General features: G+C 56.9%; 1 protein-coding gene across 3 annotated transcripts in view; it reads right to left on the bottom strand.

Moving 5' to 3' along the window:
* Positions 1-1928: 1928 nt before the first annotated feature.
* The window catches only part of SYT7 (synaptotagmin 7), a 66402-nt gene continuing 45110 nt past the window's right edge, over positions 1929-23220 (bottom strand). For 2 of the 3 annotated variants that reach the window (XM_030918819.1, XM_030918820.1), the window contains 6 exons: positions 19463-19598; positions 14397-14667; positions 10846-11015; positions 10309-10423; positions 9556-9755; positions 1932-6964 (listed from right to left, as the gene is read on the bottom strand). In XM_030918819.1, coding sequence (XP_030774679.1) covers positions 6860-6964; positions 9556-9755; positions 10309-10423; positions 10846-11015; positions 14397-14667; positions 19463-19598 — 997 coding nt within the window. In that variant the 3' untranslated portion in view covers positions 1932-6859. Of the gene's footprint in view, positions 6965-9555; positions 9756-10308; positions 10424-10845; positions 11016-14396; positions 14668-19462; positions 19599-23220 lie in introns of all 3 variants that reach the window. The other variant, XM_030918821.1, reaches the window with a different exon arrangement.

The raw sequence follows: 23220 nt of genomic DNA on the forward strand, positions 1-23220 counted from the left end.
AGAGGGTCTGGGGCCTGGCTGCTGCAGACCTTGTCCCTCCCATAGCTCCCCCTGTTGGGGTTCTGTCAGGGCCAGTGGGCCTTCCAGGGTCTGGAAACTTGGAGAAAGTAATTTGATGATCACTCAGATGGGGTAGGAGCTGCAGCTGACTGGAGACTGTCCTCTTGATCTGCCACTTGTATCGCAGCATAGGGAGAATACCCCTGGGCCTGGAATCAGAAGAGGGGTTCCAGGCCTAGTTCTGCTGTTGACCAAGTGATCTTGAGCAAGTCACGACCCCCCTGGGCCTTAGCTTCTTCATCTGTACACGAGGAGTTGGGCTTATTTATTTATTTACTTTTATTTTATTTTTTTCCAAGATGGAGTCTCTCTCTGTTGCCCAGGCTGGAGTGCAGCAGCACGATCTTGGCTCACTGCATCCTCTGTCTCCCGAGTTCAAGCGGTTCTCCTGCCTCAGTCTCCTGAGTAGCTGGGATTACAGGTGCGCATCACCATGCCCGGCTGATTTTTGTATTTTTAGTAGAGACGGGGTTTCACCATGTTGGCCAGGGTAGTCTCAAACTCCTGACCTCAGGTGATCTGCCTGCCTCGGCCTCCCAAAATGCTGGAATTACAGGCATGAGCCACTGCACCTGGCCCAAGGAATTGGGTTTATTTAGATCTGATGCTGCAGCTCAATACTTCATGCAAGGGGTTTTTCTACCTTCCTTTATGCAAACCTTAGACACAGGAGCAGCAGGATGCAGAGGCAGCCATGGTCACTTGCAGTAACTGCTGTCATTAGTGAGCTCAGGTCTCCTCCCTCTGTCTGGTCTGTTTCCCTGTACTTCATCCCCTGCTGCTCTCACCTGAGGACTCTAGGTTGGGGCAAAGTCCTGGCAACGAGTCCCCCTGGGACATCCTGAGGCACTCAGGGCCCTACCCTTTTGCTTTGTCAAATGTGGCACCCGCAGCCATGACTGAGCTCAGCTCCCAGCTGAGCGGGAGCTCCCCCGAGGAATGGGAATGGGCTCTGTCCCTGGCTCCTGCTACACACTTGCTCTACACCCTCAGAAGCCAGTCCCTTCTGGAAAGTTTGAATTTGGTTGAATTGGGTACTGATGCCATAGAGCATGACTGAGGGTTTCTGTCTCCATGTGAGTAGGGAGGGAGCTACTGCCAGGGACAGCTGGGTGTCACGGCTCCCCTTGGTGACAGAGAGAGCACGGTATTAGGAGTCCTAGCATTCCCCCACCCACAACTTCCTGTGATTCCCACTTGGCCTCCGGGGAGCAGGGGGCAGGGGAGACTGGAAGGGACGCTTTAACAATGGGATGGGATGGATGGGCTGCCTCTGCGGTTCCCCACATCGTTCCGGGGCAGTCAGAGGTGGGCAGGCCATGGGGGAATAGGGCAGGGAAATTCCTCAAGTGTCATGTTTGTACCAGGGATTCAGGGGCAGAGGCCAAGGGAGCTGGCGGTCAGAGCAAGAGGCTTCCTTCCTGCTGTGGGAACCAAGTGGAGGGAAAGGCAGAGGAGGCGGCAGGGCAAGAAACAGGGTGGGGAGGGTGAGTGACTCACCCATAGAGGTGTGAGGACTCCCAACCCAGTGCTCACAGAAGAGCTGCATAGTCCCCGGCTGGCAGTCAGGTCTGTGAGTGGAATGGCTGAGAACTGCACCTGTTCTTGAGGCCCCCACCCCCACCAGCCTCCAGGCAAGCAGCCCTGCTGGCCAGTGTGGCAGCGGAGACTCAGGGCTGGAGCTTTTTCCAGCCTTGTGAATGCCATTCCTCACCCCCTTCCCATCCACCCTCATGGGACTCAGGAAGGGGGGAGAACAGGTTCTTGGAGCTGGGGGCCCTACCCAGAAGTCCCTCCCTGCCTCCGATGCCACCACACAGGCTTACTCAGCCATCTGTCCCAAAGCTTCCTCAAGACACGTGGCGCTCTTGTTCTGAAGATGAACATTTATTAGCACACCCGGGCGTGTCACAGGGAACACGTATGCAGACAGGGATCCCTGCCCAGGGGGCTCACAATCTAAACAAGACACGACACACACACACAGGACACAGACATGGGGAGCGGGGCGTCTTCACGGGAAACAGATGGTCAGGGAAGCCACGAGCGGGGGCATCGGCGCGCTCAAGCCTTGGCCTTCTGGCTGTCTTTGCGGGGGAGGGAGAGGAGCGCAGGACGTCACCCAGGATGGCCTTCCAGAAAGCAGCAGTATCCAGGGGGGACTCACAGGAGAAAGAAAACACCAGAGGGCAGTGGTCCCAGGTACAGGGAGAGGTGGGGGAGCATCTCAGATCAGGCATAGATGAAGACAGACCCAGAGAAGTAAAAACAGAGGAAGGCAAAAAGTCCAGGGAAGGGCCTGAGCCAGCAGCAAGAGACTGCCACCTGTGCTGGGCCTGGGCTGTCTCTGACTTCAGGCTCAGTTTTCCGGGGCTGCTTTCACAGAGAAAGCCTGAACAGAAGCTCTGGCCAAGGGCGCCCCTGAGGCTACTTACCTGACCCCAGGGCTTCCTCCGATCTCTGGAACAGAGATCAGAAGGGATATCTAAACCAGGTTGTGGGAAACGAGAGACAGACAGCTTTGGGTGGGGTACTTAGTGCAGTTCCAGGAGGCAGCTGCTGGCCCCAGGTGCTGGGAGCAGGGGGCGGATGGGGTGGCCCGCTTCACTCCTGGCAGGGCCAGGGGCCAGCAGGTGGACACATGACAACGGGGATGTGCTCGTTCCTTTTGTGCCTGTGTCTGAAACAGATGTAGCACCTTCCTTCTGAAGTACCCTGAGAGCTGCGGGGGCTCAGCTTCCCCTGGGCTGGGTTGGGAAGAAAGGGCAGGGGATGGGGATGGTTATTGCTTTGTCGTGGTCAGAAGAAACAGGTGGAAGAAAAGAGCTTGCCCAGGGCCACAGAGGCTGGAGAAGGGATTACAACCCAGCTTCCCACACCTCAGGCTGGAACCTGTTCTACTGAGTGGAAAAGACTTTTCTAATCCTAAAGAACGAAAGTAGAAGAGGGCTGAGAGAAGCCACAGTTCCAGCCAACAGCCACAGAGCTCCTTATCTTTCCTTTGCGCACCTCAGGGACCAGGAAGGAGGCGCTGGCCTGAAACTACAGTGGCCCCATGGGTGGTGGTGGGAAAACTGGAGTGTGCCCCTTTGGTTTGTCTGAGCTGCCTTGAAGGGTGGTGAGGGTCCTCTGGGAACTGAGGGAGGGGACGTCAGGCTGGGTGACCCTGGAGGGCACCTCTGACGCCTAGAGAGGACTCTACTCCCAAAAAGCTTTGTGTCAGGCCTGATCTGGGAGATGTAGCTGCCTCTCTGCTTTCTGGGAAGCCGGTGGGATCATATTCTATAGCGATCTGAGGACGGGCTGGATGCTTAGGAAGGGCCTGGTCACCAGTGAAGTCAAATCCCAAAGGTGACACACTGAGGGGAGGCTCAGCCCCGGGGCCCCCATCCCCTTCACCCCACTGCCTCTGCCCCGGGGAGGTGAGGGAGGGCTGGGACCCAAGGAGGAAACAGCCAAGGCCCTACTTTTTCACGATCCTTTATTAATCAGAACAGGCCTTGCCACAAAAAGCAGGACCCATTCCCACAAAAATAGGATTTTGCAAAGAGGAAATCTTGCTGGCTTAGAGGGTATGTGTGGTGGAAAAATTTTGTATGGTTCTTTTTTCCTGTTTTTTTTTTTTTCTTCAGTTTTTCTTCATTTCTCTTCGCTGCAATTTTTTTTTTTTTTTTTTTTTTTTTTTTGTGATGGTGGGTTTTTGTTTTATTTTTTATAAAACATTTGCGCTCAAGGACATACAAACAGTGGCCACCGATCCCCACCCCTGGGGGACTCAGGGGAGCCCCCCTGGCTTGTTTGTGGCTGTTTTCCTCTGTCCCTTCCCTGGCATCTGGTGCCGGAGGGCAGGTGTGGGGGTCCTGGGGCAGGTGGAATTTATACAGCAGTTTATGGCCACGAGAAAGGAAACCAGGACAAGATAAGGACTAAGTCTAGGGCACCCACAAAGATGGCAGATGAGGCCCATGAAGGGGCCTGCGACACAGTGAAGAGACAGATGGGCCTGGGTTGGCCTCGGCTAGCTCTGGAGGCTCTGTGGGGGAGGGGCAGGTGGGCCTTGCTGTCAGGATTCGGTAATTACACTTTGCTCACGGGTAGCACCTTCTCTCTTGAGTCCTCCTGCCTTGACCCTCAGGTCAGGTGATGGTGGCCTCACAACCTCCCCTATGAGGTAGGTGAAGTATTATTACCATCATATTACAGATGGGGAAACTGAGGCCCAGGGAGTGCGGGTGACTTGCCCAAAGTCCTAGGATGGTGACAGGGCTCCAAGTGCCCTCCCCCCACCCTCAAGTTCCCCCATTCCCTGCTCTCCTATCGCCCTAGACCACCCCTGCCCCATCCCATACCACCCTTGCCTCCCGTGCTAGCCTACTCAGCCCTCGGCCCACCACTTGCCGCCCTGACATAGCATCCCAGAGCTCCACCTGCACGTGGGGGGGCTGGGGAAGCCCAAGCCTGGTCGCCAATGTGCCTGGATGGGGTCTGGTTGGGAAGAGACCCCTCCCTGCCAGGAGATGCTCTCTGCATAGGATTGGCTAAGAGCTCCATGGGCGGGGCTCGGGAAAAGGTGGAGCCATTGCCCCGCCCACTCGATACAAGTTCGTTGGATTCCCAGGGGGCTCCCTAGCAGGCGAAGGGGCCTGGGAGGCGGGGGCTCGCTCACTGGGCAGTCTTCCGCGGGGCAGGCGGGTGCTGGTGGGGGGACAGGAAACCGAGGCGGATCCAAGGGAGGGGTGGAGAAGGGCAGATCCCCTCCTCCACTCAAAACTTCCCACCACACCCTCTCCCACGTCCACGTGGCCTCGGGGTCGCTGCCCTCCCGTCCCTGCTGGGGGCCGCTCCCCAGCCCGCCAAAGAGGAGGGTGCAGTTGGGGCCGACCCCATTTTAAGCAAAGCTACAATATAGAAACATTTGGATTTACAAGGAACGTGGGTGACTATTTGCTTTACATTAGCATTCTTCACTCTACAAAACGATTCACCTACTATGTATGATGTTCTTCCAGATCCCAGGGAGAGGAAATGGTGGGGGTGTGAGATTCAATTTAAGAAAATTTCGGTATGGGCAAAAGGCGACCCGTCTACTGCAGCAAGCAGAATGCTCAGCTCAAGGGGAAGCCGACTGAAGGAAAATGGTTCCCAAATGCGTATGCTCTCCCCACGCCCTGGATGTGGGGACCCATCCAGAGTCCCCTTATTCGCTTTGGGGTGTCACAGGCCCATCCTGGGTGAAACTGTGGGCTGACCACGCCACAGACTGTGGGGGCCTGGCGCCACCTGGTGGTGGTTCTTGGAGTGTCAGGCCCAGGCTCATGGACCCCCAGGTTTGGAGGCTTTGTCACCAGCTGGGTCCTGTATCAATAACAGGACCAGCGTGGGGATGAGAGGGCTTAAGCAGGGATCAGCCTGAAATCTGCCATCTCCAGCGGGAAGCCAGTTCTAGTCTCATCAGTGGCTGAGGCAGAGAAACCACGGCTTCTTTGTGTGTGGCAACCTCAGAACTCTCAGAACCTTGGTCTTCTCCCTGCCTCCTTTCCCTGCACTGTGAGTGAGCCAGGCAGAAGGAGCTGCTCCTGGGGACCAGGGAGTGGGGAGGGTGAGAAGACAGTCCTCGAGAAGGTCAGGTGATGGAAGATCAGAGACCACGCACGATGAGAGGGAATGAATGGAAGGCCTATAAGCATTGGGGGATGGAGGGGTGAGGAAAGAAGGGTGGGGGTCTGCACAGACAGGGAGAGACGAGGAAGGGCAGGGAAGCTGGAAAGCATGGAGAAGAGGGCAGATGTGGCTGCGTATGAGGTGTGGGAAGCTGGCAGGGGGTCTTTTGATGAAGGAGTTAGGGCAAAGCTAGTCGGGGCTCAGGACCCCTTGAGAAGGAAGGGAGATGAGTCCTGGTGGAATGCTATGCACACAGTAGGTGCCTAAAAGGTATGAGTCAGTGTCCAAGAGATGAAATTGCTGAAGAAGGAACTATTTCAGATTCTGAGCAGAACGGGGCACCAAGGGGAGAAGGGGAGGAGATGGGGGGATGGCAGGAGGCAGCCCGGTTCTCAGCCCAGCTCCAGCATCTGCCGCTCTTCTGTTCCTGACCTCTGCCTCACCCTACCCCACTCAGCCCTACGGGCCTCTCCTCTCACACTCCCGGCCTCCAACCCTGCCTGGCCTCCACGAAACCTGCCTTCTCTGCATAGTCCTCCGCACTTCCAGGCCTCTGTCCCCACGCACACACACAATGCACACAACACAAGTACAAAGGGCCACGGCTCCAGGACCCAGGAGCGGGCTATATACTGTCTTCGGCATTCAGGGCCCAGCCGGCACCTGAAACTGCCCTGGGGATGGGCCTGTCCTGGCCAGACTGGGGCCAAACGCCTCAGCCTCCCCTCCCCTGGGTCCACATCGGGGGCTGGAGAGGGAGTGGCCTCTCTCCACTCCAGGTGCTGCCTTAAAGAAAATAGGGGACCATGCCCACCTGGCGGGCCTCTGGAGGGGTCTGCCTGTCTGGCCGCCTGGCTCTCGAGGTCCCCCAACTTCTTTAGTATTAGTAAGTCAGGAATAAAAGGGGCAAAGCAGGAAAATGCCTCCCAGAGCCCCTTCCCCCAAGCTGGACCGTGGGGGACGGGGCTGGTACTTCCTAGACACGGGGCCCAGTTGAGTCCTGGGACCCCTCCCTGGCTGAGCCCTCAGGGTCCTCCCCTCCCTATGGCAGGGGGCTCAGGCCGGGCATTGTGCATAAAGTGGTGAGGGCATGATGGGGACCCGGGCCCTCGGCCCCCTGGGCCTCCCTTGGCCCTACTCAGGCCTTCAGCTGGTGCCACTGGGCCACAGGCTGCCGGGGACGGGCAATCATGTCCTTCCAGTGCTTCACCTCCCCTGGCCCGCTCTTCCAGGACAGGTAGATCTGGGGAGAAAGGGGAGAGGATGGCATTGGCACAGGCTCCAGGGCACTGGCCCTTTCCCCCACAGGGGTGACACCTCAACTCCACCATGATACCCTAGCCTGTGGCCCCCCAACCTCCACATGCTGTGACAACCTACCCCACAGAGACGCCCTCCTCCCTCCCCCGGCCAGCCTGATCTATTTTCCTGGTTGTCTACCCCGACACCTCCAAGTCTGGGCACACCTGGCCTCTTGGAATTAGACTGCCAACCTACTTTGCAGTGGGGTCTGGAAGGTGGGGTTGGAGGCAGCTCGTCTCCATGGCCTTCCCTGCCCTATCTGTTGGGTGCTGTCCAGCCTCCCTTAATTATAATTGTTCCCAGCTCCTGGGCACTCGCTGCATGTGAGCACTGAGCTAGGGACTTCATATGCATGGATCATACAATCCTACAACTGCGAGGTAGGGTTATGTGATTATCTCCATTTTTCAGATGGGGAAACTAAGGTACAAAGAGTTAAGAGACTTACCCACAGTCACAGCATTTATAAGTGGCGCAGAGAGATTGAAATCCAGGTCTTTGGAGCTCTACGCTACTGGCCTAATCCTGCTTCGCAGCCTCACAGGGCTGCATGCATGAATCCCCCTGGAACCCCCAGGATGGGCCCCGCTGACCTCAGCTTTGGGACTTGGGGGCGATTAAGAGTATGAGCATTGCCCCCATTGCAACCTCAGCCCAGCATGATACCTACAGCCTTGGATGATGCCAGGCAGACAAGGGGCAGACTCTTGGCTTCCAGGGGCTGAGCAGGAGCCGGGAGTCAGAAGGATTCAGAGATCCTTGGGCTCCATAAGTTACCCAGGCCAAAGTGAGAACAAATCCATGTTTGCTTTGGTTCAGCCAACAGAAGGTAGGACTGTTCCAAAAGGAGCTCTAATCAGTATCTAAGGGACACCCAACTCCAAAAGGCTAAGCTTCAAAAGAACATCAAAGTAGATACGGTCACTTGGCCTTTGGGCTGAGCCGGTCAAGAGGGGATCGGTGGGACCTGAACCCTGGCCAGGCAGGGGCGCATACTCTTTCTGGAGTACGAGTGGCAATGTCCTGGGGAGTTGTCCCACCTGTGACCACAGATTGGCCAGTCATACTCCCCGTGCCATACCTGATGGCAGGCAGGGCTAGCTCTCCTCTTTCAGGCCAGGCTGCCTCCTTCACCCCAGCAGGTGAGTTCTCCATTCCCATCTGTCTGAGGGTTGCCTCCAACTCAGCTCCCTTCCCTGTGGGTATCCAGTCCCCCTTTCCCTTTCCCCCACACAGGGTAATGCCCAGGTGTGTGCCCCTCACTCTTGGCATCTCCCCTTCCCCCATGACTGCCCTGAGCACTGGTTCCTCACATGGTCCTGGTCAAACCGCCCTGCCTGAATGGATATACATGTCCCTTTATTATCATACTAGCTGACACGCGTTCCAAGTCCTATGCTGTTTAGTGAGCTGTTTAGCTCACCTGTGCGATCTTACTTAATCCTCCCGGCGCATTGTGAGGGTAGGACCGTCCTACTCTCGTTTTGAGAGAAGAAAATGAGGCTCAGAGAAGTTACAGCCTTAAAAAGTAAGGCTAGGATCTGGACCCAGGCAATCTGACTCTCAAGCCCATTCTCTCAACACTAAACCATAAATAAACACAGAAAGAGACATTTTAAGGTAGAAACATGGAAGGGCTTATGTCACAGAATCCCATCCTGGGAAAACTCAAGGTCAGGTAAGAATTTTTTGGTTACGTGATATGAAGAGATCACTTTTGTTTTTTTTTCCAGGCAGAGTTTCACTCTGTTGCCCAGTCTGGAGTACAGTCTTGCAATCTGGGCTCACTGTAACCTCTGCAGTTCAAGCGATTCTCCTGTCACAGCCTCCTGAGTAGCTGGGATTACAGGCACCCGCCACCATGCCCGGCTAATTTTTCTATTTCTAGTAGAGATGGGGTTTCACCATGTTGGTCAGGCTGGTCTCGAACTCCCGACCTCAGGTGATCCACCCGCCTCGGCCTCCCAAAGAACATCCACATACCTCAAGCAATTCTTACACCACCCTGTAAAGTTCTACAGGGACAGTACTAGTTGCTCCATTTTACAGATGAGAACACTAAAGCTTGGAGAGGCCAAGCCACTTGCCCAAGGTTATATGGTTTATCTGAAGATGGGATGGGAACTGAAACGAGGTCTTTGGAGTCTGATTGCAGCTCCCAACGCTGCCCCACGCAGCTCACCCTGTGTAGACAGGACCCCGGGCAATATTGCCCCAATGTCATCATCCTGTCCAGAAAACCTTTCGTTTGAGATCCAGGCCATTCCTCTCTTGCACTGCTTCTTTCCCTGCCCGCTGGTGGTCTGTCCTAAGCTGACCTACCCATAGGAGGATGCTTAGAGAGGAAGCCTTGCGAGGGGGTCATCTCATCCCCTTATTTTCAGATGAAGAAACAGAGGCCTGAGAGGGGAGGAGACTGATCCCAATCTCTCCTGGTGTCCAGCCCGTGCCCACTACCCCCGCTGCTTCTTTTAAGGAACGGAGCCTCGCTGGTACCAGCTGTGTGCACCACACCACCTGCCTCGCCCCTACCTTGCCGATGACGTCATTGCGGCTGAGTCTGTCCTTGTCCATGACGGTGATGATGATGGTCGTCTCCCTCAGCTTCTCCGTGGGGATATCGAAGGCAAAGGACTCATTGAAGATGGGGTTCAGGTTCCTCTTCATCGTCACCGTCTTCTTCTTCTCCACCCGCTTATCCTTGTACATCAACCACACCTTCACGTAGGGGTCTGGGGGAGGGAGTGGGGAAGGGTTAGAGGGACCGTGGGGGAGGGACTTCCTAGGATCCCTTTCCCCTTCCAGGAATGGAAGCTGGGGCAGGAGGGCCGTGTGCTTTCCCCAGAGGCAAGGAGAGACCCAGGCAAGAACAAGAGGGACCTGGGAGAATCAGCAGATGGACCTTAGCGATCACCTGGGCCCTCCTGTTACTACCAACGAGGAAACTGAGCCCCAGAGAGGCCAGGTCTTGCCCAAAATATCAGACAAGTAGCATCAGAGCTGGGGATAGAACCCAGGTCTTCCCACAATGTTCCCTTTCTTCCTGATTCTGGGAAGAACAGAGTCCAGGATGATGCTGACATCTTGACTCCTAAACAGAGTCCAAGATGAGGGTGTTCCAAAGGGGGCCCCCAAGGTCCCTAGGGTAAGGAGTGAGGACTGGAGGTGGGGGTGTGGCGGGTTGGGGTGAGGACCACTGCAGACCCTGCTCTCCACATCCAGTGTAACCCTTGTGTCACCAGCACATCCCCGGCCCGCCCGTCCTCTGCTGGAGGAGCCCCGCACCTGATGTGCCCCCGATGTCCATGGCTTTGAGGTTCCGGGCTTTGATGATGCTCACGATGATGGAGTTGGCAGAGGGGTTGTAGCAGAGAGACAAGAGCAGCTCCCCTCGGCTCCCCTGGGAGGCACAACAGGAGAGGTGTGGGGAACTAGGCTAGCAGAGCTCTCTGATTGGTCCAGCTGCCCCCAGGCCCCATCTACCCTGACCTTGGCGCTTACCCATGCCCCTGTCTGTCACCTCTGTCTCACTCTGTCTCCCCTCCTCTGGCAGGTGTGTGTACTGCCCCTCCCAGGTCCACCATCTCCTCTCTGTTCCATGAACACAGCCCTAGGTTCCTTCTTACAGATCAGGTGAGTCCCCACCAAGTGCCAAGCACCAGTGCTCTGACTACTAGTGAGGACTGAGCTCCATCGGGCCTGCCCATCTGCACCCTCTCCCACAGCCCTCCTGGCCTTTCTAAGGTTGACGAGGGTCTGGGACCAGATCTCCCAGCCCTGCCCTGCTGCCTGTCCAGTTAAGGCCCACCCATGGGGCCTTACACTCCCATCGCTGCATGGCTTCAGATCCTTCCAGAAGGTCTGCATCTGGGTCAGGTCCACCTTGTTAAGGGGGATGGACACCTCCCCGATGGGGTCGTTGCGGCTGAAGCGGTCATAGTCCAGCACTTGGAGGTAGAGGATCCTCTGCACCACCTTCTCATAGGGAAAACCTGGGGGTATAGATGGGTGTGAGTGAAGAGGGGCACAGAGGGGCCACATGGGGCCCGGGAGGCAAGGAAGGCCCTGGGAAGAGGAGGCAGGCCCTGTGCCCTCCCGCTGCCACCCCACCGGGCCAGCAGGCACACTGGATTGCAATTAGACCTTACTGAAGTGCTAGCAAGAACTGTCACCGTCTCATGGGATTCCCTCAACAATTCTCCAAGGTGAATGGCATCTCGTCCATCTTACAGATGAGGCTCAGACGGCTTAAAGTACTTGCCCAGAGTCCCAGCTAGCTAAGAATAGAACTGTGATCATCCATTCACACATGCACCTTGTGTCCATCTCAGTGGCTGAGCAGCCGCTGCCAATCGTCCCGAGGCAGGTCTGGGCAAGTGGCTCTGCCTAGGTGGCCACAGCTGCCAGTACGCAGGCCCCAGGAGGACTCAGGGCAGAGGGACATGGGGAAGCATCGGTGGGAGGGAAAAGGCAAAGGCACAGAAGCAGGAGGTGACAAGTGTCCTGTGACTCGGCACCCCTCCTCCCGCCTGTGCTTCTGTCCTTCCTCCTGCAGCGTCCCCTTCTCTACTGCTACCTCCCTCGTCCAAGCCACTGGCACCTCTTGCCTAGGCAGCTGCAAGCATCTCCAAACCGCCCTCCCCGCATCACGCTTTCTCCTACCGTCCATTCTCAACGCGGCAGCCAGAGAGATCTTTTAAAAATAGAAATTCCATCATGATGTGCTCCTGCTTAAAGCCTTTCAATGGTTCCCAGTGCACTTAGAATAAAAGCCGGGCACCCTACCTTGGCTTCAAGTCCTTCCACAATTTGGCCCGGCTGTCCTCTCCCTGCTTGGCTTGTGACCGCTCTTCACTCAATGACTGGGCTCCAGCCACATCGGCCTTCTTCCTGGCCCTTCAACACCCCTACTCCTCCCGCCTCGGGGCCAGGCGCACACTGGCCCCACCACGTGCCCCCCTTCTGGCTACTCTCATCCTTCAGGTCTCAGCATTCTTTCCTGGCACCCCAGACAGTGTCAGATCCCGTTATACGCTCTAGCACCTTCTCTTCCGCAAAACGTATCACACACAGTAACAGATTTCTCTGTCTCTTTCCCTGATTTTTGTCTGGCTTTCCCGGAAGGCAAGGGTTCCCAGAAAGGCCTCTCTGTCACCAACCACTGGATCTTGGTGTCTAACACCGTTTCTGGCACATAGTAGGCACTCAATACATATTTGTTAAGTGAATGCATAATTGAACAGATGAATCAATGCCAGTGAAATGGCCTGATGGAGCAGCAGGACTATGCTGAGGTGAGGTGGCAGCGAAGGTCACAGGGAGAGGAGCAGAAGGAGCTTGAATGGGATGGAGAAGGGAAGAGGGGGCTGGGTGAAGGTCTGAAGCCAGGAGTCATGAGCTCTTGGGAGGCTTAGTCAGAGGTGGGGCTGGCCCAGGAGGTGCAGGGGGCACAGGCCAGCTCGGAGGCCTGAGGTGAGGACATTCTGAACCCAGGTGTGAGCAGGACGGAGGACGCCTGGAACCTAAGCCTGGCTGGTGCAGAAGATGAAGGGAAGGAGGAGCTCCGGAGGATTCCAGCACCTTCCCCCAGAGACTCTGGAAGCACCGAGGAGCTCTGACAGGAGCAGGTGAGTGGGAAGAGGAGACTCTCTGAATTTGTTCAGGGTCCTTTTCCTCATATTGTGGGAAGCTGTGTCCTGCTTATTTCAGAGTCCCCCACGGACCTTGCCCAGGGGACCCCTGGCATCCATTCAGGTAAAATGCATAAGGACAAGTGTTCTGGGAATATTGGAAGCTCCAAGAAGTCGCTGCACCCCAGTCAGCTCTCATCAACACCAGAGGAGGCAGGCTCCTAGGTGGCAAATTCCTACTCATCCATCAGAACCCATTTTGAATGGTCCCTCTTCTGGGAAATTTTCTTCAGCACCATCAAAGGGAGCTCATACTGGCTTCCTGCAGCTCCTGTCCTGCTGCGTGTGGCTGGGTTATCTACACATCTGTGTCTCCATTAGGCCAGAAATGCCTTGAGGGCCATAATGGTGCCTCATTCTTTTCTCCACCCCCAGAACCTAGAAGAGTGCCCAGCTTGTGGTTGTTGCTGGGCACATGCTCGTGGAAGAGACTGGAGGATTGGAGTTCTGCTCAAAACCTTTGCCCTGCCAGCTGGCTACATATAGCTCCAGACAGCTGAACCTCTCGCTGGTTGAGCCATCTCTAAACTGGCCCTCATGGTGCCTGCAAAGGAGGGCATCCAGAAACACACGGACACTCACTGCTCACCCTCAGTGCCATTTAGTGGGTGACCTGGCTGTCATCTTGCAGAAGAGGTGGGGTGCTAAGTAGGTGGGACGGCAGGTGGGGAAAGGTCCCTGGGGTACACGGTGAAGATTCTGGAAGGCTAGGGCTTGGGGCAGCTGGAGTAGGGATCTACTCTCCCTGGTTGAATGGGGAGCCACTGGCAAAGGGTTACAGCTTCTCTAAGCGGGGTCCTAGCACCCAAAGGCCCTGGGATAGAAATCACTCCTTAATCACACACCCAGCTTCCTGGTTACCTTGAATCCTCAGAGATAAGAGATAAAGACCGGCCTTCAGAGAGGGCTTGCAGGAGAGAGAAAGGACATTTGTCTCAGCGGCCTCCAGGCATGGTTCAGAGCTGTTGTTCCTGTCCCATGCGAGGGAGGGGGTCAGAGAACGGCAACAGATGGAGTGTGTTTAACAACCTGGTATTAAGCATTTGCTGGGTGTCAGGCACTGTTCTAAGTGCTTTTACAATTCACTTATTTGTTGAACCCTCACTATTATAATCTCTATTTTGTAGATGAGGAAACCAAATCATAGGGAGGCTCAGGAACTTGCTCAAGGTCACGCAGCGAATAAGTGGCAAGAGCTGGGATTCAAACCCAGGCAGCCTAGGCCACAGCCTGTGCACTGAACCACTATGCTCTGGTGGCTCCAGGGTGCTCCAGCTCTAAGTCCTGTGGGTGCCTCCCTCCCTCCCTGCCCTCCTCAGGATGAGCTCTGTGTCTGGACTGAAACACCAGGCGGTGGCCCAGCTTCCCTCCTCGGTCTCTGGCTGTGATGCTGGCTCCACTTGGCTCCTGTGACCTGATCCCAACTAGACACAAAATGCATCAGGTTAACCGGGCCAAGACATTGCCTGTGTGGGCGTTTGTGAGCGCATGTGTGTGGATCTGTGCCTGTGCACGCATGCAGGTGTGCACATAAGTGTATCTGATTGCATGTGTTTGTGCATTTGTGGGCCTGCAGGTGTGTGCCCATATGCATCTGTCCATGTGAGCACAGGTGTGGTTGGGTAGGGGGATGGTGGACGGCAAGAGGTGACCATGGCGGGGGAAGGGTGGCACTAGCCTCACCTTCAAAGAGGAAGGTCTCGTTCCAGTGGGGGTTCAGGTTCTTCCGCTTCACCTTGGTCTCCAGCTTGTGCTTCTTGTCAGGCAGCAGGTAGATCTTGACGAAGGGGTCACTGGTGCCGCTGAAGTCCTTGGCCGGCAGCTCTTGGGCCTTCATGATCTTCACGGTGAGCGTGGACTCCTGGAAGTTGTAGCCGACGCTGAACTGGATCCGGCCCAGGTTCTCTCGGCTGCAGCCCTCGTGGGCCTCATCTTCCTCGGAGCCTGGGGAGAGCTGGGGGTGGGGGAGACGCCGGCAGGGTTGGGGAGGACTCTGCTTCCCCCGTGTCCCCACCGCTGGCCAGCACGGGTAAGAGGCCGAAGGTGGTGGCCCAGCCACATCCCATGGACACTGCTCAGGCTCAGAGGGCAGGTGCCTTGACCAGGGTCTCACAGGAGGGGAGGGGAAGGGGGGATGGCAGAGCCGAGACAGCCCTGTCTCCTGAACCTCAAAGCCGTATGCACGACACCCACCTCCCAGGCTTTCCTCGCAGCCCTGGCTCTGCCGCCTGCCCCAAGCTCCAGTTCCGCTGCCTCGCCTTCCTGGTTGTAGCTGCCCTGGTGCGTGCTGGGGTTCCCGAGCCCCCCAGATCTCCCTGCCCTCTCGTGGCATGGTAGGGCCAACTGTGGGATGCACTGACACAAACCTGGGCTACACAGCAGATGAGGGAGGCTGCTCACATCAAAAAGAGTGTACCGCAACAATTCTTTGGAAAGTGACTCTCTAGGGTGCGGAGAATGATGTGATTTACAAAATGAGAGAGGCAAGTTTTCAGGAGCAATGTCTGTCTGTGTAAGGCAAAATCACTAGGGACAAGAAAATTGCAGACCCCCCAGGCCCTGTCCCCAAGCACTTTGACTAGATGGGGCTGGTGTGGGCCTGGACATCAGTGCTGGGTAAAAGGCACCTCAGATGACTGCACTGTCCATGGGGGCTGGGGAGTGCTGGGAGGGAGGGCGCTTGGGCTGACCCAGGAACGGACAGTCACACAGAGGCAGGGTGGGCGTCTCATCCCATCCTGACATCCAACCACAGGAAGCAGCCGGGAGGAGGGTCTCCCAGCCACGTGTCTGAACCTGTGAGCACACTGGTAGTACCTAGGAGGTTTTGGAACCCTGCCCACCCTCCAGCTGCCTGAGTGCAGCCCCAGACCACTGATCACAGCAGACCCAGTTAGGGGGCTGCATGGCTCAGGTATCCCTGGCTCGAAAGTCTCCCACAATGACTGGATGAGAGACAGGAGTAGGACCCTGGGTACCACAGTTAAGAAAAACTGCAGGCATCCCTTCTCTCTCCCGCTTCCCCTGTAGAAACCTGCTCTGTGCCCTCTCCTTCATCCTGGAGAGGCAGTCCTAGGCTCTGAAAGACTAAATAATACAGATAATAATAATGTATCCAGTGCGCTCTTGCCATGACCAGCGACTCTCCCATCGCCGTCTCCTTACTGAATCCTGACAATAGCCAGATGAGGCAGGTGGCACCACCTTCGCTGAGGACACTGGTTCAGAGAGGTTAAGTCACGTGGCCAAGACTGCACAGCAGTATGAATCCTCTCTGACTCAAAATCCTGCTCTTTCCACGGAAGCAGGCCCACACCCCAGCACAACACCGAGGTTTCCCCTCAAGCTGGCAAAGACCCGCGGACTCACCGTGCTGGGTGAAAAGCGTCGGAATCACACTCATGAGAGTTTTTTGTTTTTGTTTTTTTGAGACAAGGTCTCACTCTGTTGCCAAGGCTGGAGTGCAGTGGTGCAATCCCGGCTCACTGCCACCTCCACCTCCCAAGGTCAAGCAATTTTCGTGCCTCAGCCTCCCGAGTAGCTGGGACCACAGGCGCACACCACTATGCCTGGCTAATTTTTGTCCTTTTAGTGGAGGCAGGGTTTCACCATGTTGGTCAGGCTAGTCTCTAACTCCTGGCCACGAGTGATCTGCCCGCCTTGGCTTCCCAAAGTGCTGGGATTACAGGCATGAGCCATGCACCTAGCCTCACACTCACACCAGTAACTACCATGAACTGGCTGGCTGCCTGTAACCTGTGCCGTGTCCTCACTGACCTCTTACAACATCCCAACGAGGCAGGTACTCCCACTGGAACACTTTCCCGGTGTTCCAACTGTGGCTGCGAGCACAGAGAGGTTGGGTCACTTGCCTCAAGTCGCCTGCGATTGAATGGCCAGTGGGAATGGAACCCAGTTGAGTGGCCAGGAATCCTGAGTGCCCTTCCACCTGCGCCTTGCTCTTGCACTCAGATCTGGAGTCTGGGGCTTTACTCCGGTCCTGCCTAGCTGGGGGTACCACGCTGCCTTACAGCAGAAGATGTTTCCTCCAGCCCCCACCCCTTGGCCGATCCAGATAAACCCTCAAGCCCCACTGCAGGCCCATGGAGAACGTGGTTTCCCTGCCCACAGTCTGCTTTTCCCCCAACGCTCTTTTCTCTGCTTATGCCAGCCCCACACGCACCCTTTGACCCTGTTTTTACATCTGCAGAGTAGGGACCATGAGACCTACTTTGAGGGGTCCTGGGAGAGCTAGAAGGGGTCCCTTCTAGAGTTCTGCCCTGCGACCTGACCCACTGGCAGAGGGACCGAGCACCTGGGGCATAGCATGTGTAGACAGTGCCAGCAAAGACCACTCGCCCGCCCCCTTGCTTCTAAAGTTGGGGTGGAGTTGCTGATGACCGGAGCCCAGGTGGCCCCCGCCCCACCTGAGGTCCCTCTGGTCCCTTGGCTCTAGGCTCCCAAACGGTGTGGTCTTGGGAAGGCCTGGGCTGGCCAGGTGGGTTTCACCTGGGAAAGGGGTGGCAGCTCTGTGCCCACTCCCAGCCCTCTTAAGCCACAACCCTGAGCCCTAATTACTCAGCTGGGGCAGAGCCATCTCTATGGCAACCAGGTTGGCCACCCCATCACAGTCAGGGAAGGTGCTTCCCGAGCCCTTGCAGAAGTCATCCTCGAAAAGCAGCAAGCCACCCCTGTACCAGGCAGGAGGTGCTCAGAAGCAGGTGTGGCCTCGCCTCTTCTCAGACACCTCTGCCCCTCAGCCCCTTCTCTGGCCAGCTCTGGGTGCTTAACTCTTGTCTCTCGACCCCCAGATTCCACAGCCCAGAGTCTGGAGACTGGGACAGGCTGAGGTCACAGTGGGCTGATTCTGCCCTGCTTATCTTATCATGGCTGTTAACGTCAACGGCCTAGCATTGGCACAGAGCTGTGCCATTAGACTCTGCCCTCCCACCTCTGAGCATCTTCCCAGCACAGGAGAGGGAGATGGGGCCTGCGCTTCCTTCTGCAGGCTGCAGCTGTCGGCCCCTCCCTGGGGGCAGCAAGAGGCAGGCAAGCTGGCTGTGAAGGGGCCGTCCCTTCTGGGAACCTGGCTACCGGGAAGCTGTAACCAATTAAGGGGCTGTGCAGGGAGGCAGGGTGGGCTGTGGTAATGGCCCATCCAGAGGAGAGGACAGCCAGGGTCAGTCTGCCTGGGTGGGGGAAGATGGAAGGAGGGCAGTGGAGGGCCAGACACACAGGGGCCTGGCGGGCGGGGAGAAGGGGAGAGGTGGGGAGGCCCGAGGCGACCAGATCTAGGATGTGGAAAATCTGATGCTCTAATGTGGATTCAAGAAAACCACAGGCTAGGCCGGGCGCGGTGGCTCAAGCCTGTAATCACAGCACTTTAGGAGGCCAAGGCAGGTGGATCATTTGAGGCTAAGAGTTCGAGATCGGCCTGGCCAACATGGTGAAACCCCATCTCTACTAAAAATAGAAAAATTAGCCGGGCGTGGTGGTGCACTACTGTAATGCCAGCTACTCGGGAGGCTGAGGGAGGAGAATCGCTTGAGCTCGGGAGGCAGAGGTTACAGTGAGTTGAGATTGTGCCACTGAACTCCAGCCTAGGGGACAGATGAGATTCTGTCTCAAAAAAATAAAAAATAAAAAATAAGAAAAAAAGCAGGCTCTTAGGCCCCACCAAAGGCCCACTGACCAGGAATCTGCATTTTAACAAGGTTCCTGGGTGATTCCTGCACATGTAGCAATTTGAGAAACGCCAGGCTAGAAGGGGCAGTGGGGATGGATGGTTAGAGCTGGCTGGAACTCTACATGGCAGAAGGGTGGGGGCTCTGCTGCCAGGGCAGTGGGGGAGGGGCTGGGAGCTCCCAAGCCTACTTCCTTCTCTCTAAAGAAGCGAGCGGTTCAATCCAAGGAGATGAAGTGTCCCAGGTCAAGTCCAGTAGGAACAGAGCAGGTGCTGGGTTCCCAACTTCATCCCCTCTTCAAGTCTTCCTGGGACTTCCGACCTTTAACTGATCTCTGCCTGCCAATCTCCCCAGTTTTCTCTCTCCAGGACCTCTTTGAAAAAGTACAGGTGGGGCAAGTGGCTGTGACTCACTGCTGCCCCCGTGGGGGCACCGTGGGAACCACAACCTCTGTCTGCGCCAAGCAACCTAGAACTAGGATCCCACAGGGTTGGAGGCCTCTGGTGGGGCACGGGTGTGGCACCCCATCACAGCTGTCCCCTCAGAGGAGCCGGGACCAGTGGATTCCTGCTCTCCTGTTCTCAGGGGCCTCCAGCCATGGGAATGGGGGAGGTCGCTGGGCTAGGCCTTCCACCCCAGACCTCCACTTAAGGGGACATCACTCTCGGGAGGGGACACCTTCTCCATGAGTCCTCTGCCCACCAGCCTTTCCCTCTAGGATCCTGCAAGTATCTTGCATGAGTGGGTTTTCTTTGGTCCTTTCTCAATCCACAAAGGGATCAAAGCAGGATGGGAATTCTTATTTTCACTTGTCAAAGGAAGAAACTGAGACATGGAGAAGATATTTTGAGGAAAGAGTTGGGAAGCAAAACCCGGTCTTGCACACTCAGTCACCAAGTGCTGAGTGGCCACCATGCTGGGCCTGGCTCTCCAGGCTGCTTCTGACCCGGTTCCCCTGCCTGGCCACTCCCATGCCGTTGCTGGTTCCCACACATGTCCCTCTTCTTCCTGCCCCTGGCCTCCCAGCCCAGTTCCTCGGAGCAGCACAGGCTCCCTCATTCTCACCATAAGCATCTCGCTGGTGAGGGAGTTGACGAGGTCTGAGACGGAGGAGCGTGGCTCGGTCCGGCGGTCGGACTCATCGTGGGGTGTCTGGCCTGGCACTGGGGCTGTGTTCACCGCCTTCCCTCCTGCAGGCAACCTGGGGGCAGGGGAGTCCAAATGAGATTGGGCTGGGAATTGAGCTGGGTTGGGCACCCTGGCCTGGGGGGCGGCAGGACCTTCTCTGAAGACCCCAGCAGCTGCCATCCCCGGCGGGCCAGCAGGAGCGGTACTCCTGTCCACGTGGACACCTGGTTTTCCCTGGAGACCCATCCCTGGGGCCCATTCTCCTTGCAGCCTCTACCCCAGGCGACTGTGGCTTAACTACTCCTATAGGGGATATTTGGGGGAAGTGTCCCCATTCTTCCTGTTCCCCAGAAACCCCCCACCCTCCAGTCATCGGCTTGCATAGTTGGTCTGTGAGCTGGCCACCGCCCCCACTCCCCAGACACTTGTTCTATCCCATCCGCCCCCAGCCTGGAAGGGGGAGGCTCCGCCGTGGCATGGTGTGTCCAGGTGCCTCTCTGCATCATTACCCTCTGCAAACACACCCAGAAGGTCTGTCTCCCAGATGCCCCACCTGTGTTTGCTTGGGCTCATCAAGAATCCTCTTCCCACCCTCTAGACATGAGACTGACCAGGTGAGGTCAGGACAACTCTCCACAGTGACAGAGTATTCTGTATTTGTGCTGTCCAGTGGAACAGCCACATGCCACATGTGTGCATTTGAGCATTTGCAATGTGGCCAGTGTGGCTGAGAGCTGAAATTTTAATTTTGTTGAATGTAAGCTCATTTAGGTTTAATGGCCCCATATTGGATAGGGTGAGCCTACACCCCCTTGTTCCCCAGTTCCCATCCTTCTCCCACTTGCTGAAGACTGTGCATTTGGTAAGGCTCTCACCCAGGGTCACAGAAAGACAGGTACCACCAAGAAGCCCTGTCTGCACCTGACTCCATGCCGTTCCCAGGATGCTGGGCTCTTTGACCCAGTGGCTGGGTGGTGAGCCCAGGCTCTGTTCAGCTGGGGATCAGGAAGGGGGCACTAAAAGCCTGCCCAGGGACCAGGCTGGCATGTCCCATGAGGAGGAAGAGAGGTGGAGGAAGGCAGGGAGGAGGAGACGGGGGACCAGTAGCATGGGGCTCAGGACAGGCTAAAATAGAACAGCTCTGAGAGCACACAGCCACAAACTGGGAGCCACACGCTGAGGGTGGACATGAGCCATGGCCCTCGGGTAGAGACCAGCCTCCAGTACACAGGCGACCACAACAGGCACAGACAGACATGCACAGAATACGCCAGGCCCTGAAGGGGAGACATCAGGGTCCTAAAGCAGGGTGCGTGTGTGTGCACACACACACAAGCATGCACACACATGTACACACAAGCATGCACACATGTACACACACATGCACGCACATGCGTGCACGCACACACACGTATATACACATGTGCACACGCAGGCACACACATGCACACGAGCCTCACAGACATCCAGAGGGGCAGGGAGAGGACGGCAGGGGCCACAGGCAGGCCAACCACAGCAGCAGTGACGACACACATACAGCGATGGCACACAGGGATCCCGAGAAGAGACGCGTGGGGTGACCCAGGCATGCCACGTGTGCACGTGAAGGGGGACAAACTGAAACGGAAAGGGCAGGGAGTGGTTTCAGGGCCCAACATCCTAATTATCAGAAGCACGATACACCTGCTGTGAAAACCTGGCCCTGCCTCTACAACACGGAAACGCCCACTCCACCCAGCGACACGCGGGCGCCCCTCCCAGAGGGCCATGGCACGCATGGACATGTGGACACGCACGCACCACACACACACACAGGAGAGGACACGTGCTCACACAGGCAGGCAGGGGGTAGGAAAGGAGCCCGAAACAGCTGGAGAGGTAAAGTCAGGTTAGAAACAGAGTGGGAGAGCAGGGAGAGTGCGAGATTGGCTGCTGAAGGTATGAGAACGTTAGAGTTATTTGGCCACGCCGCAGCGTCGGCACAGCTGCCAAGCAGCCTGGGAGAGATGGTCAGCGCCACTGAAGCTGTCGGAGGTCACAGGACAGAGAGACAGAGGTGAGAGGCACAGAGAGAGGCAGAGGGAGAGGCCAAGGGGCCCATCGCCGGCCCAGGGCAGCCCTGTGAGGAGCAGATGGGAGAAAGGAGACAGAGGGAGAGAGAGGCCAAGAAAGTTAGTCAGAGACGTGTGAAGGCTGCCAGGTGGACGAGGGGACAGGGAGGAGCGTGCGGCCAACAGGAGAGGCAGAGAGGAGGCGGGGGACACACACCGTGACAGAACATGGTGGCTTTAGAGTAGGGAGAGCAATGGGGGTGGCCTGGTCCCCGCCTTGCCCTGTCCCCCACTCGGGGTGGGGGTGGGCCGCGGTGGAAACCATTTGGATCCCAAGGAGCAGTGGTGAAACGATGGCAGACAGCATGAGGGGGTGGACACGAGCAGAGTGGCTGAGGGTGGAATGGGCACAGCAGGGCATGGAGCCAGGGCCTCCCTCCCTCCCTGGAGTGCAGTCTGAAGTGTGGTGCTGAGGCCCAGGAGCTGAAGGATCCCGGATGGGGGACTTCAGGGACACCAAGAATCGTGGGGACAGAGGCAGTGACTGGCCCTCCCATCTCCTGCTGCTTGTTGGACACACTCGCACGCTGCTTGGAACCTGGAATGGCCACTCCTCCTCCCGGGGCGCTGTCTCCCATGAGCCTGCTGCTCACGGACCAAGGGGGCTGAGTGTCCTCCCCAGTGACAGCCAAGGGCCACTACCCCTTCCTCCAGAGACATCTGGTCAAGGAGTCAGCTGGGGAGGGAAAGGTGGGGCTGGGGTCAGAAGGGCAGACCCTGGGTCTAGAAGGAAAGGCTGAAGAGGGAGGGACAGCCACCTCAAGGCCACCACTCCAAAGTCTGAGGGTCCAGGAGCTCAGAGGGGTGGGGCCCTAAGCTGCCTGGTGCCCAGTGGGTGGTGCTGATGCCAAGCTTTGGGAAGGGGAGAGTCTGCTGGGAAGGAAGCATTGGATTCTGGTCCCCTGTGACAGCCCACCACCCGAGAAGCACCTCAGTGTCCGTGAGGAATTAATTTCCAGGATAGGTGGGCATGACGAGGCTGGAATGGCACGGTCCACTTGGAAAGTCAGGCTGGGTGGTGCCGAGGGCGCACGACCTCCACCCCCACACCCACCTTTCCCAGGAAGGCAGGGGACAAGCTGATGTGATGATCAGAAGGGATGGGTATATTAAATATGGAGTGAGACCTAAGTGGCAAGGAGGTAAAAATAGACTGTGGGTGACAATGGAGCCGGTTCATTAACACATGGGTGATGTGAAATCTTGTTTCCAGCCTGCTTCTGCTCCCTCATGCTTCACACCTTTCCCAGCACCAGTCTCAGCTTCTTAGTGGGCGTTCAGAGGACTCCAGCCACCTGCTGTGTCTTCTCGCCCCTGGCTCCTGGCCCTCCCAGTGGCCCTCTGACTGCCCTGCAGCCTAGCTTTGAGACCCTGGCTCAGGAAGTCACAGCTCCTGTAGTAGTGCCTAGGTGGGTCAGGGTGGCAGGCTCCGCTCCTCGGGTACCCCTGCACATGGGCTCAGGGCCTGACACCATTTGTGCCACTCAGTGAAAGACCTGGCCCCACTCTCTGGGGACTTCCAGCCTTGCCCACCACAGACCATGCAACTGTGGACTCAGGATGGGAAGAAACTGGGAGGGGTGG

Source organism: Rhinopithecus roxellana, chromosome 15, assembly GCF_007565055.1.
Source record: "Rhinopithecus roxellana isolate Shanxi Qingling chromosome 15, ASM756505v1, whole genome shotgun sequence".
In the NCBI taxonomy this organism is placed as follows: domain Eukaryota; kingdom Metazoa; phylum Chordata; class Mammalia; order Primates; family Cercopithecidae; genus Rhinopithecus; species Rhinopithecus roxellana.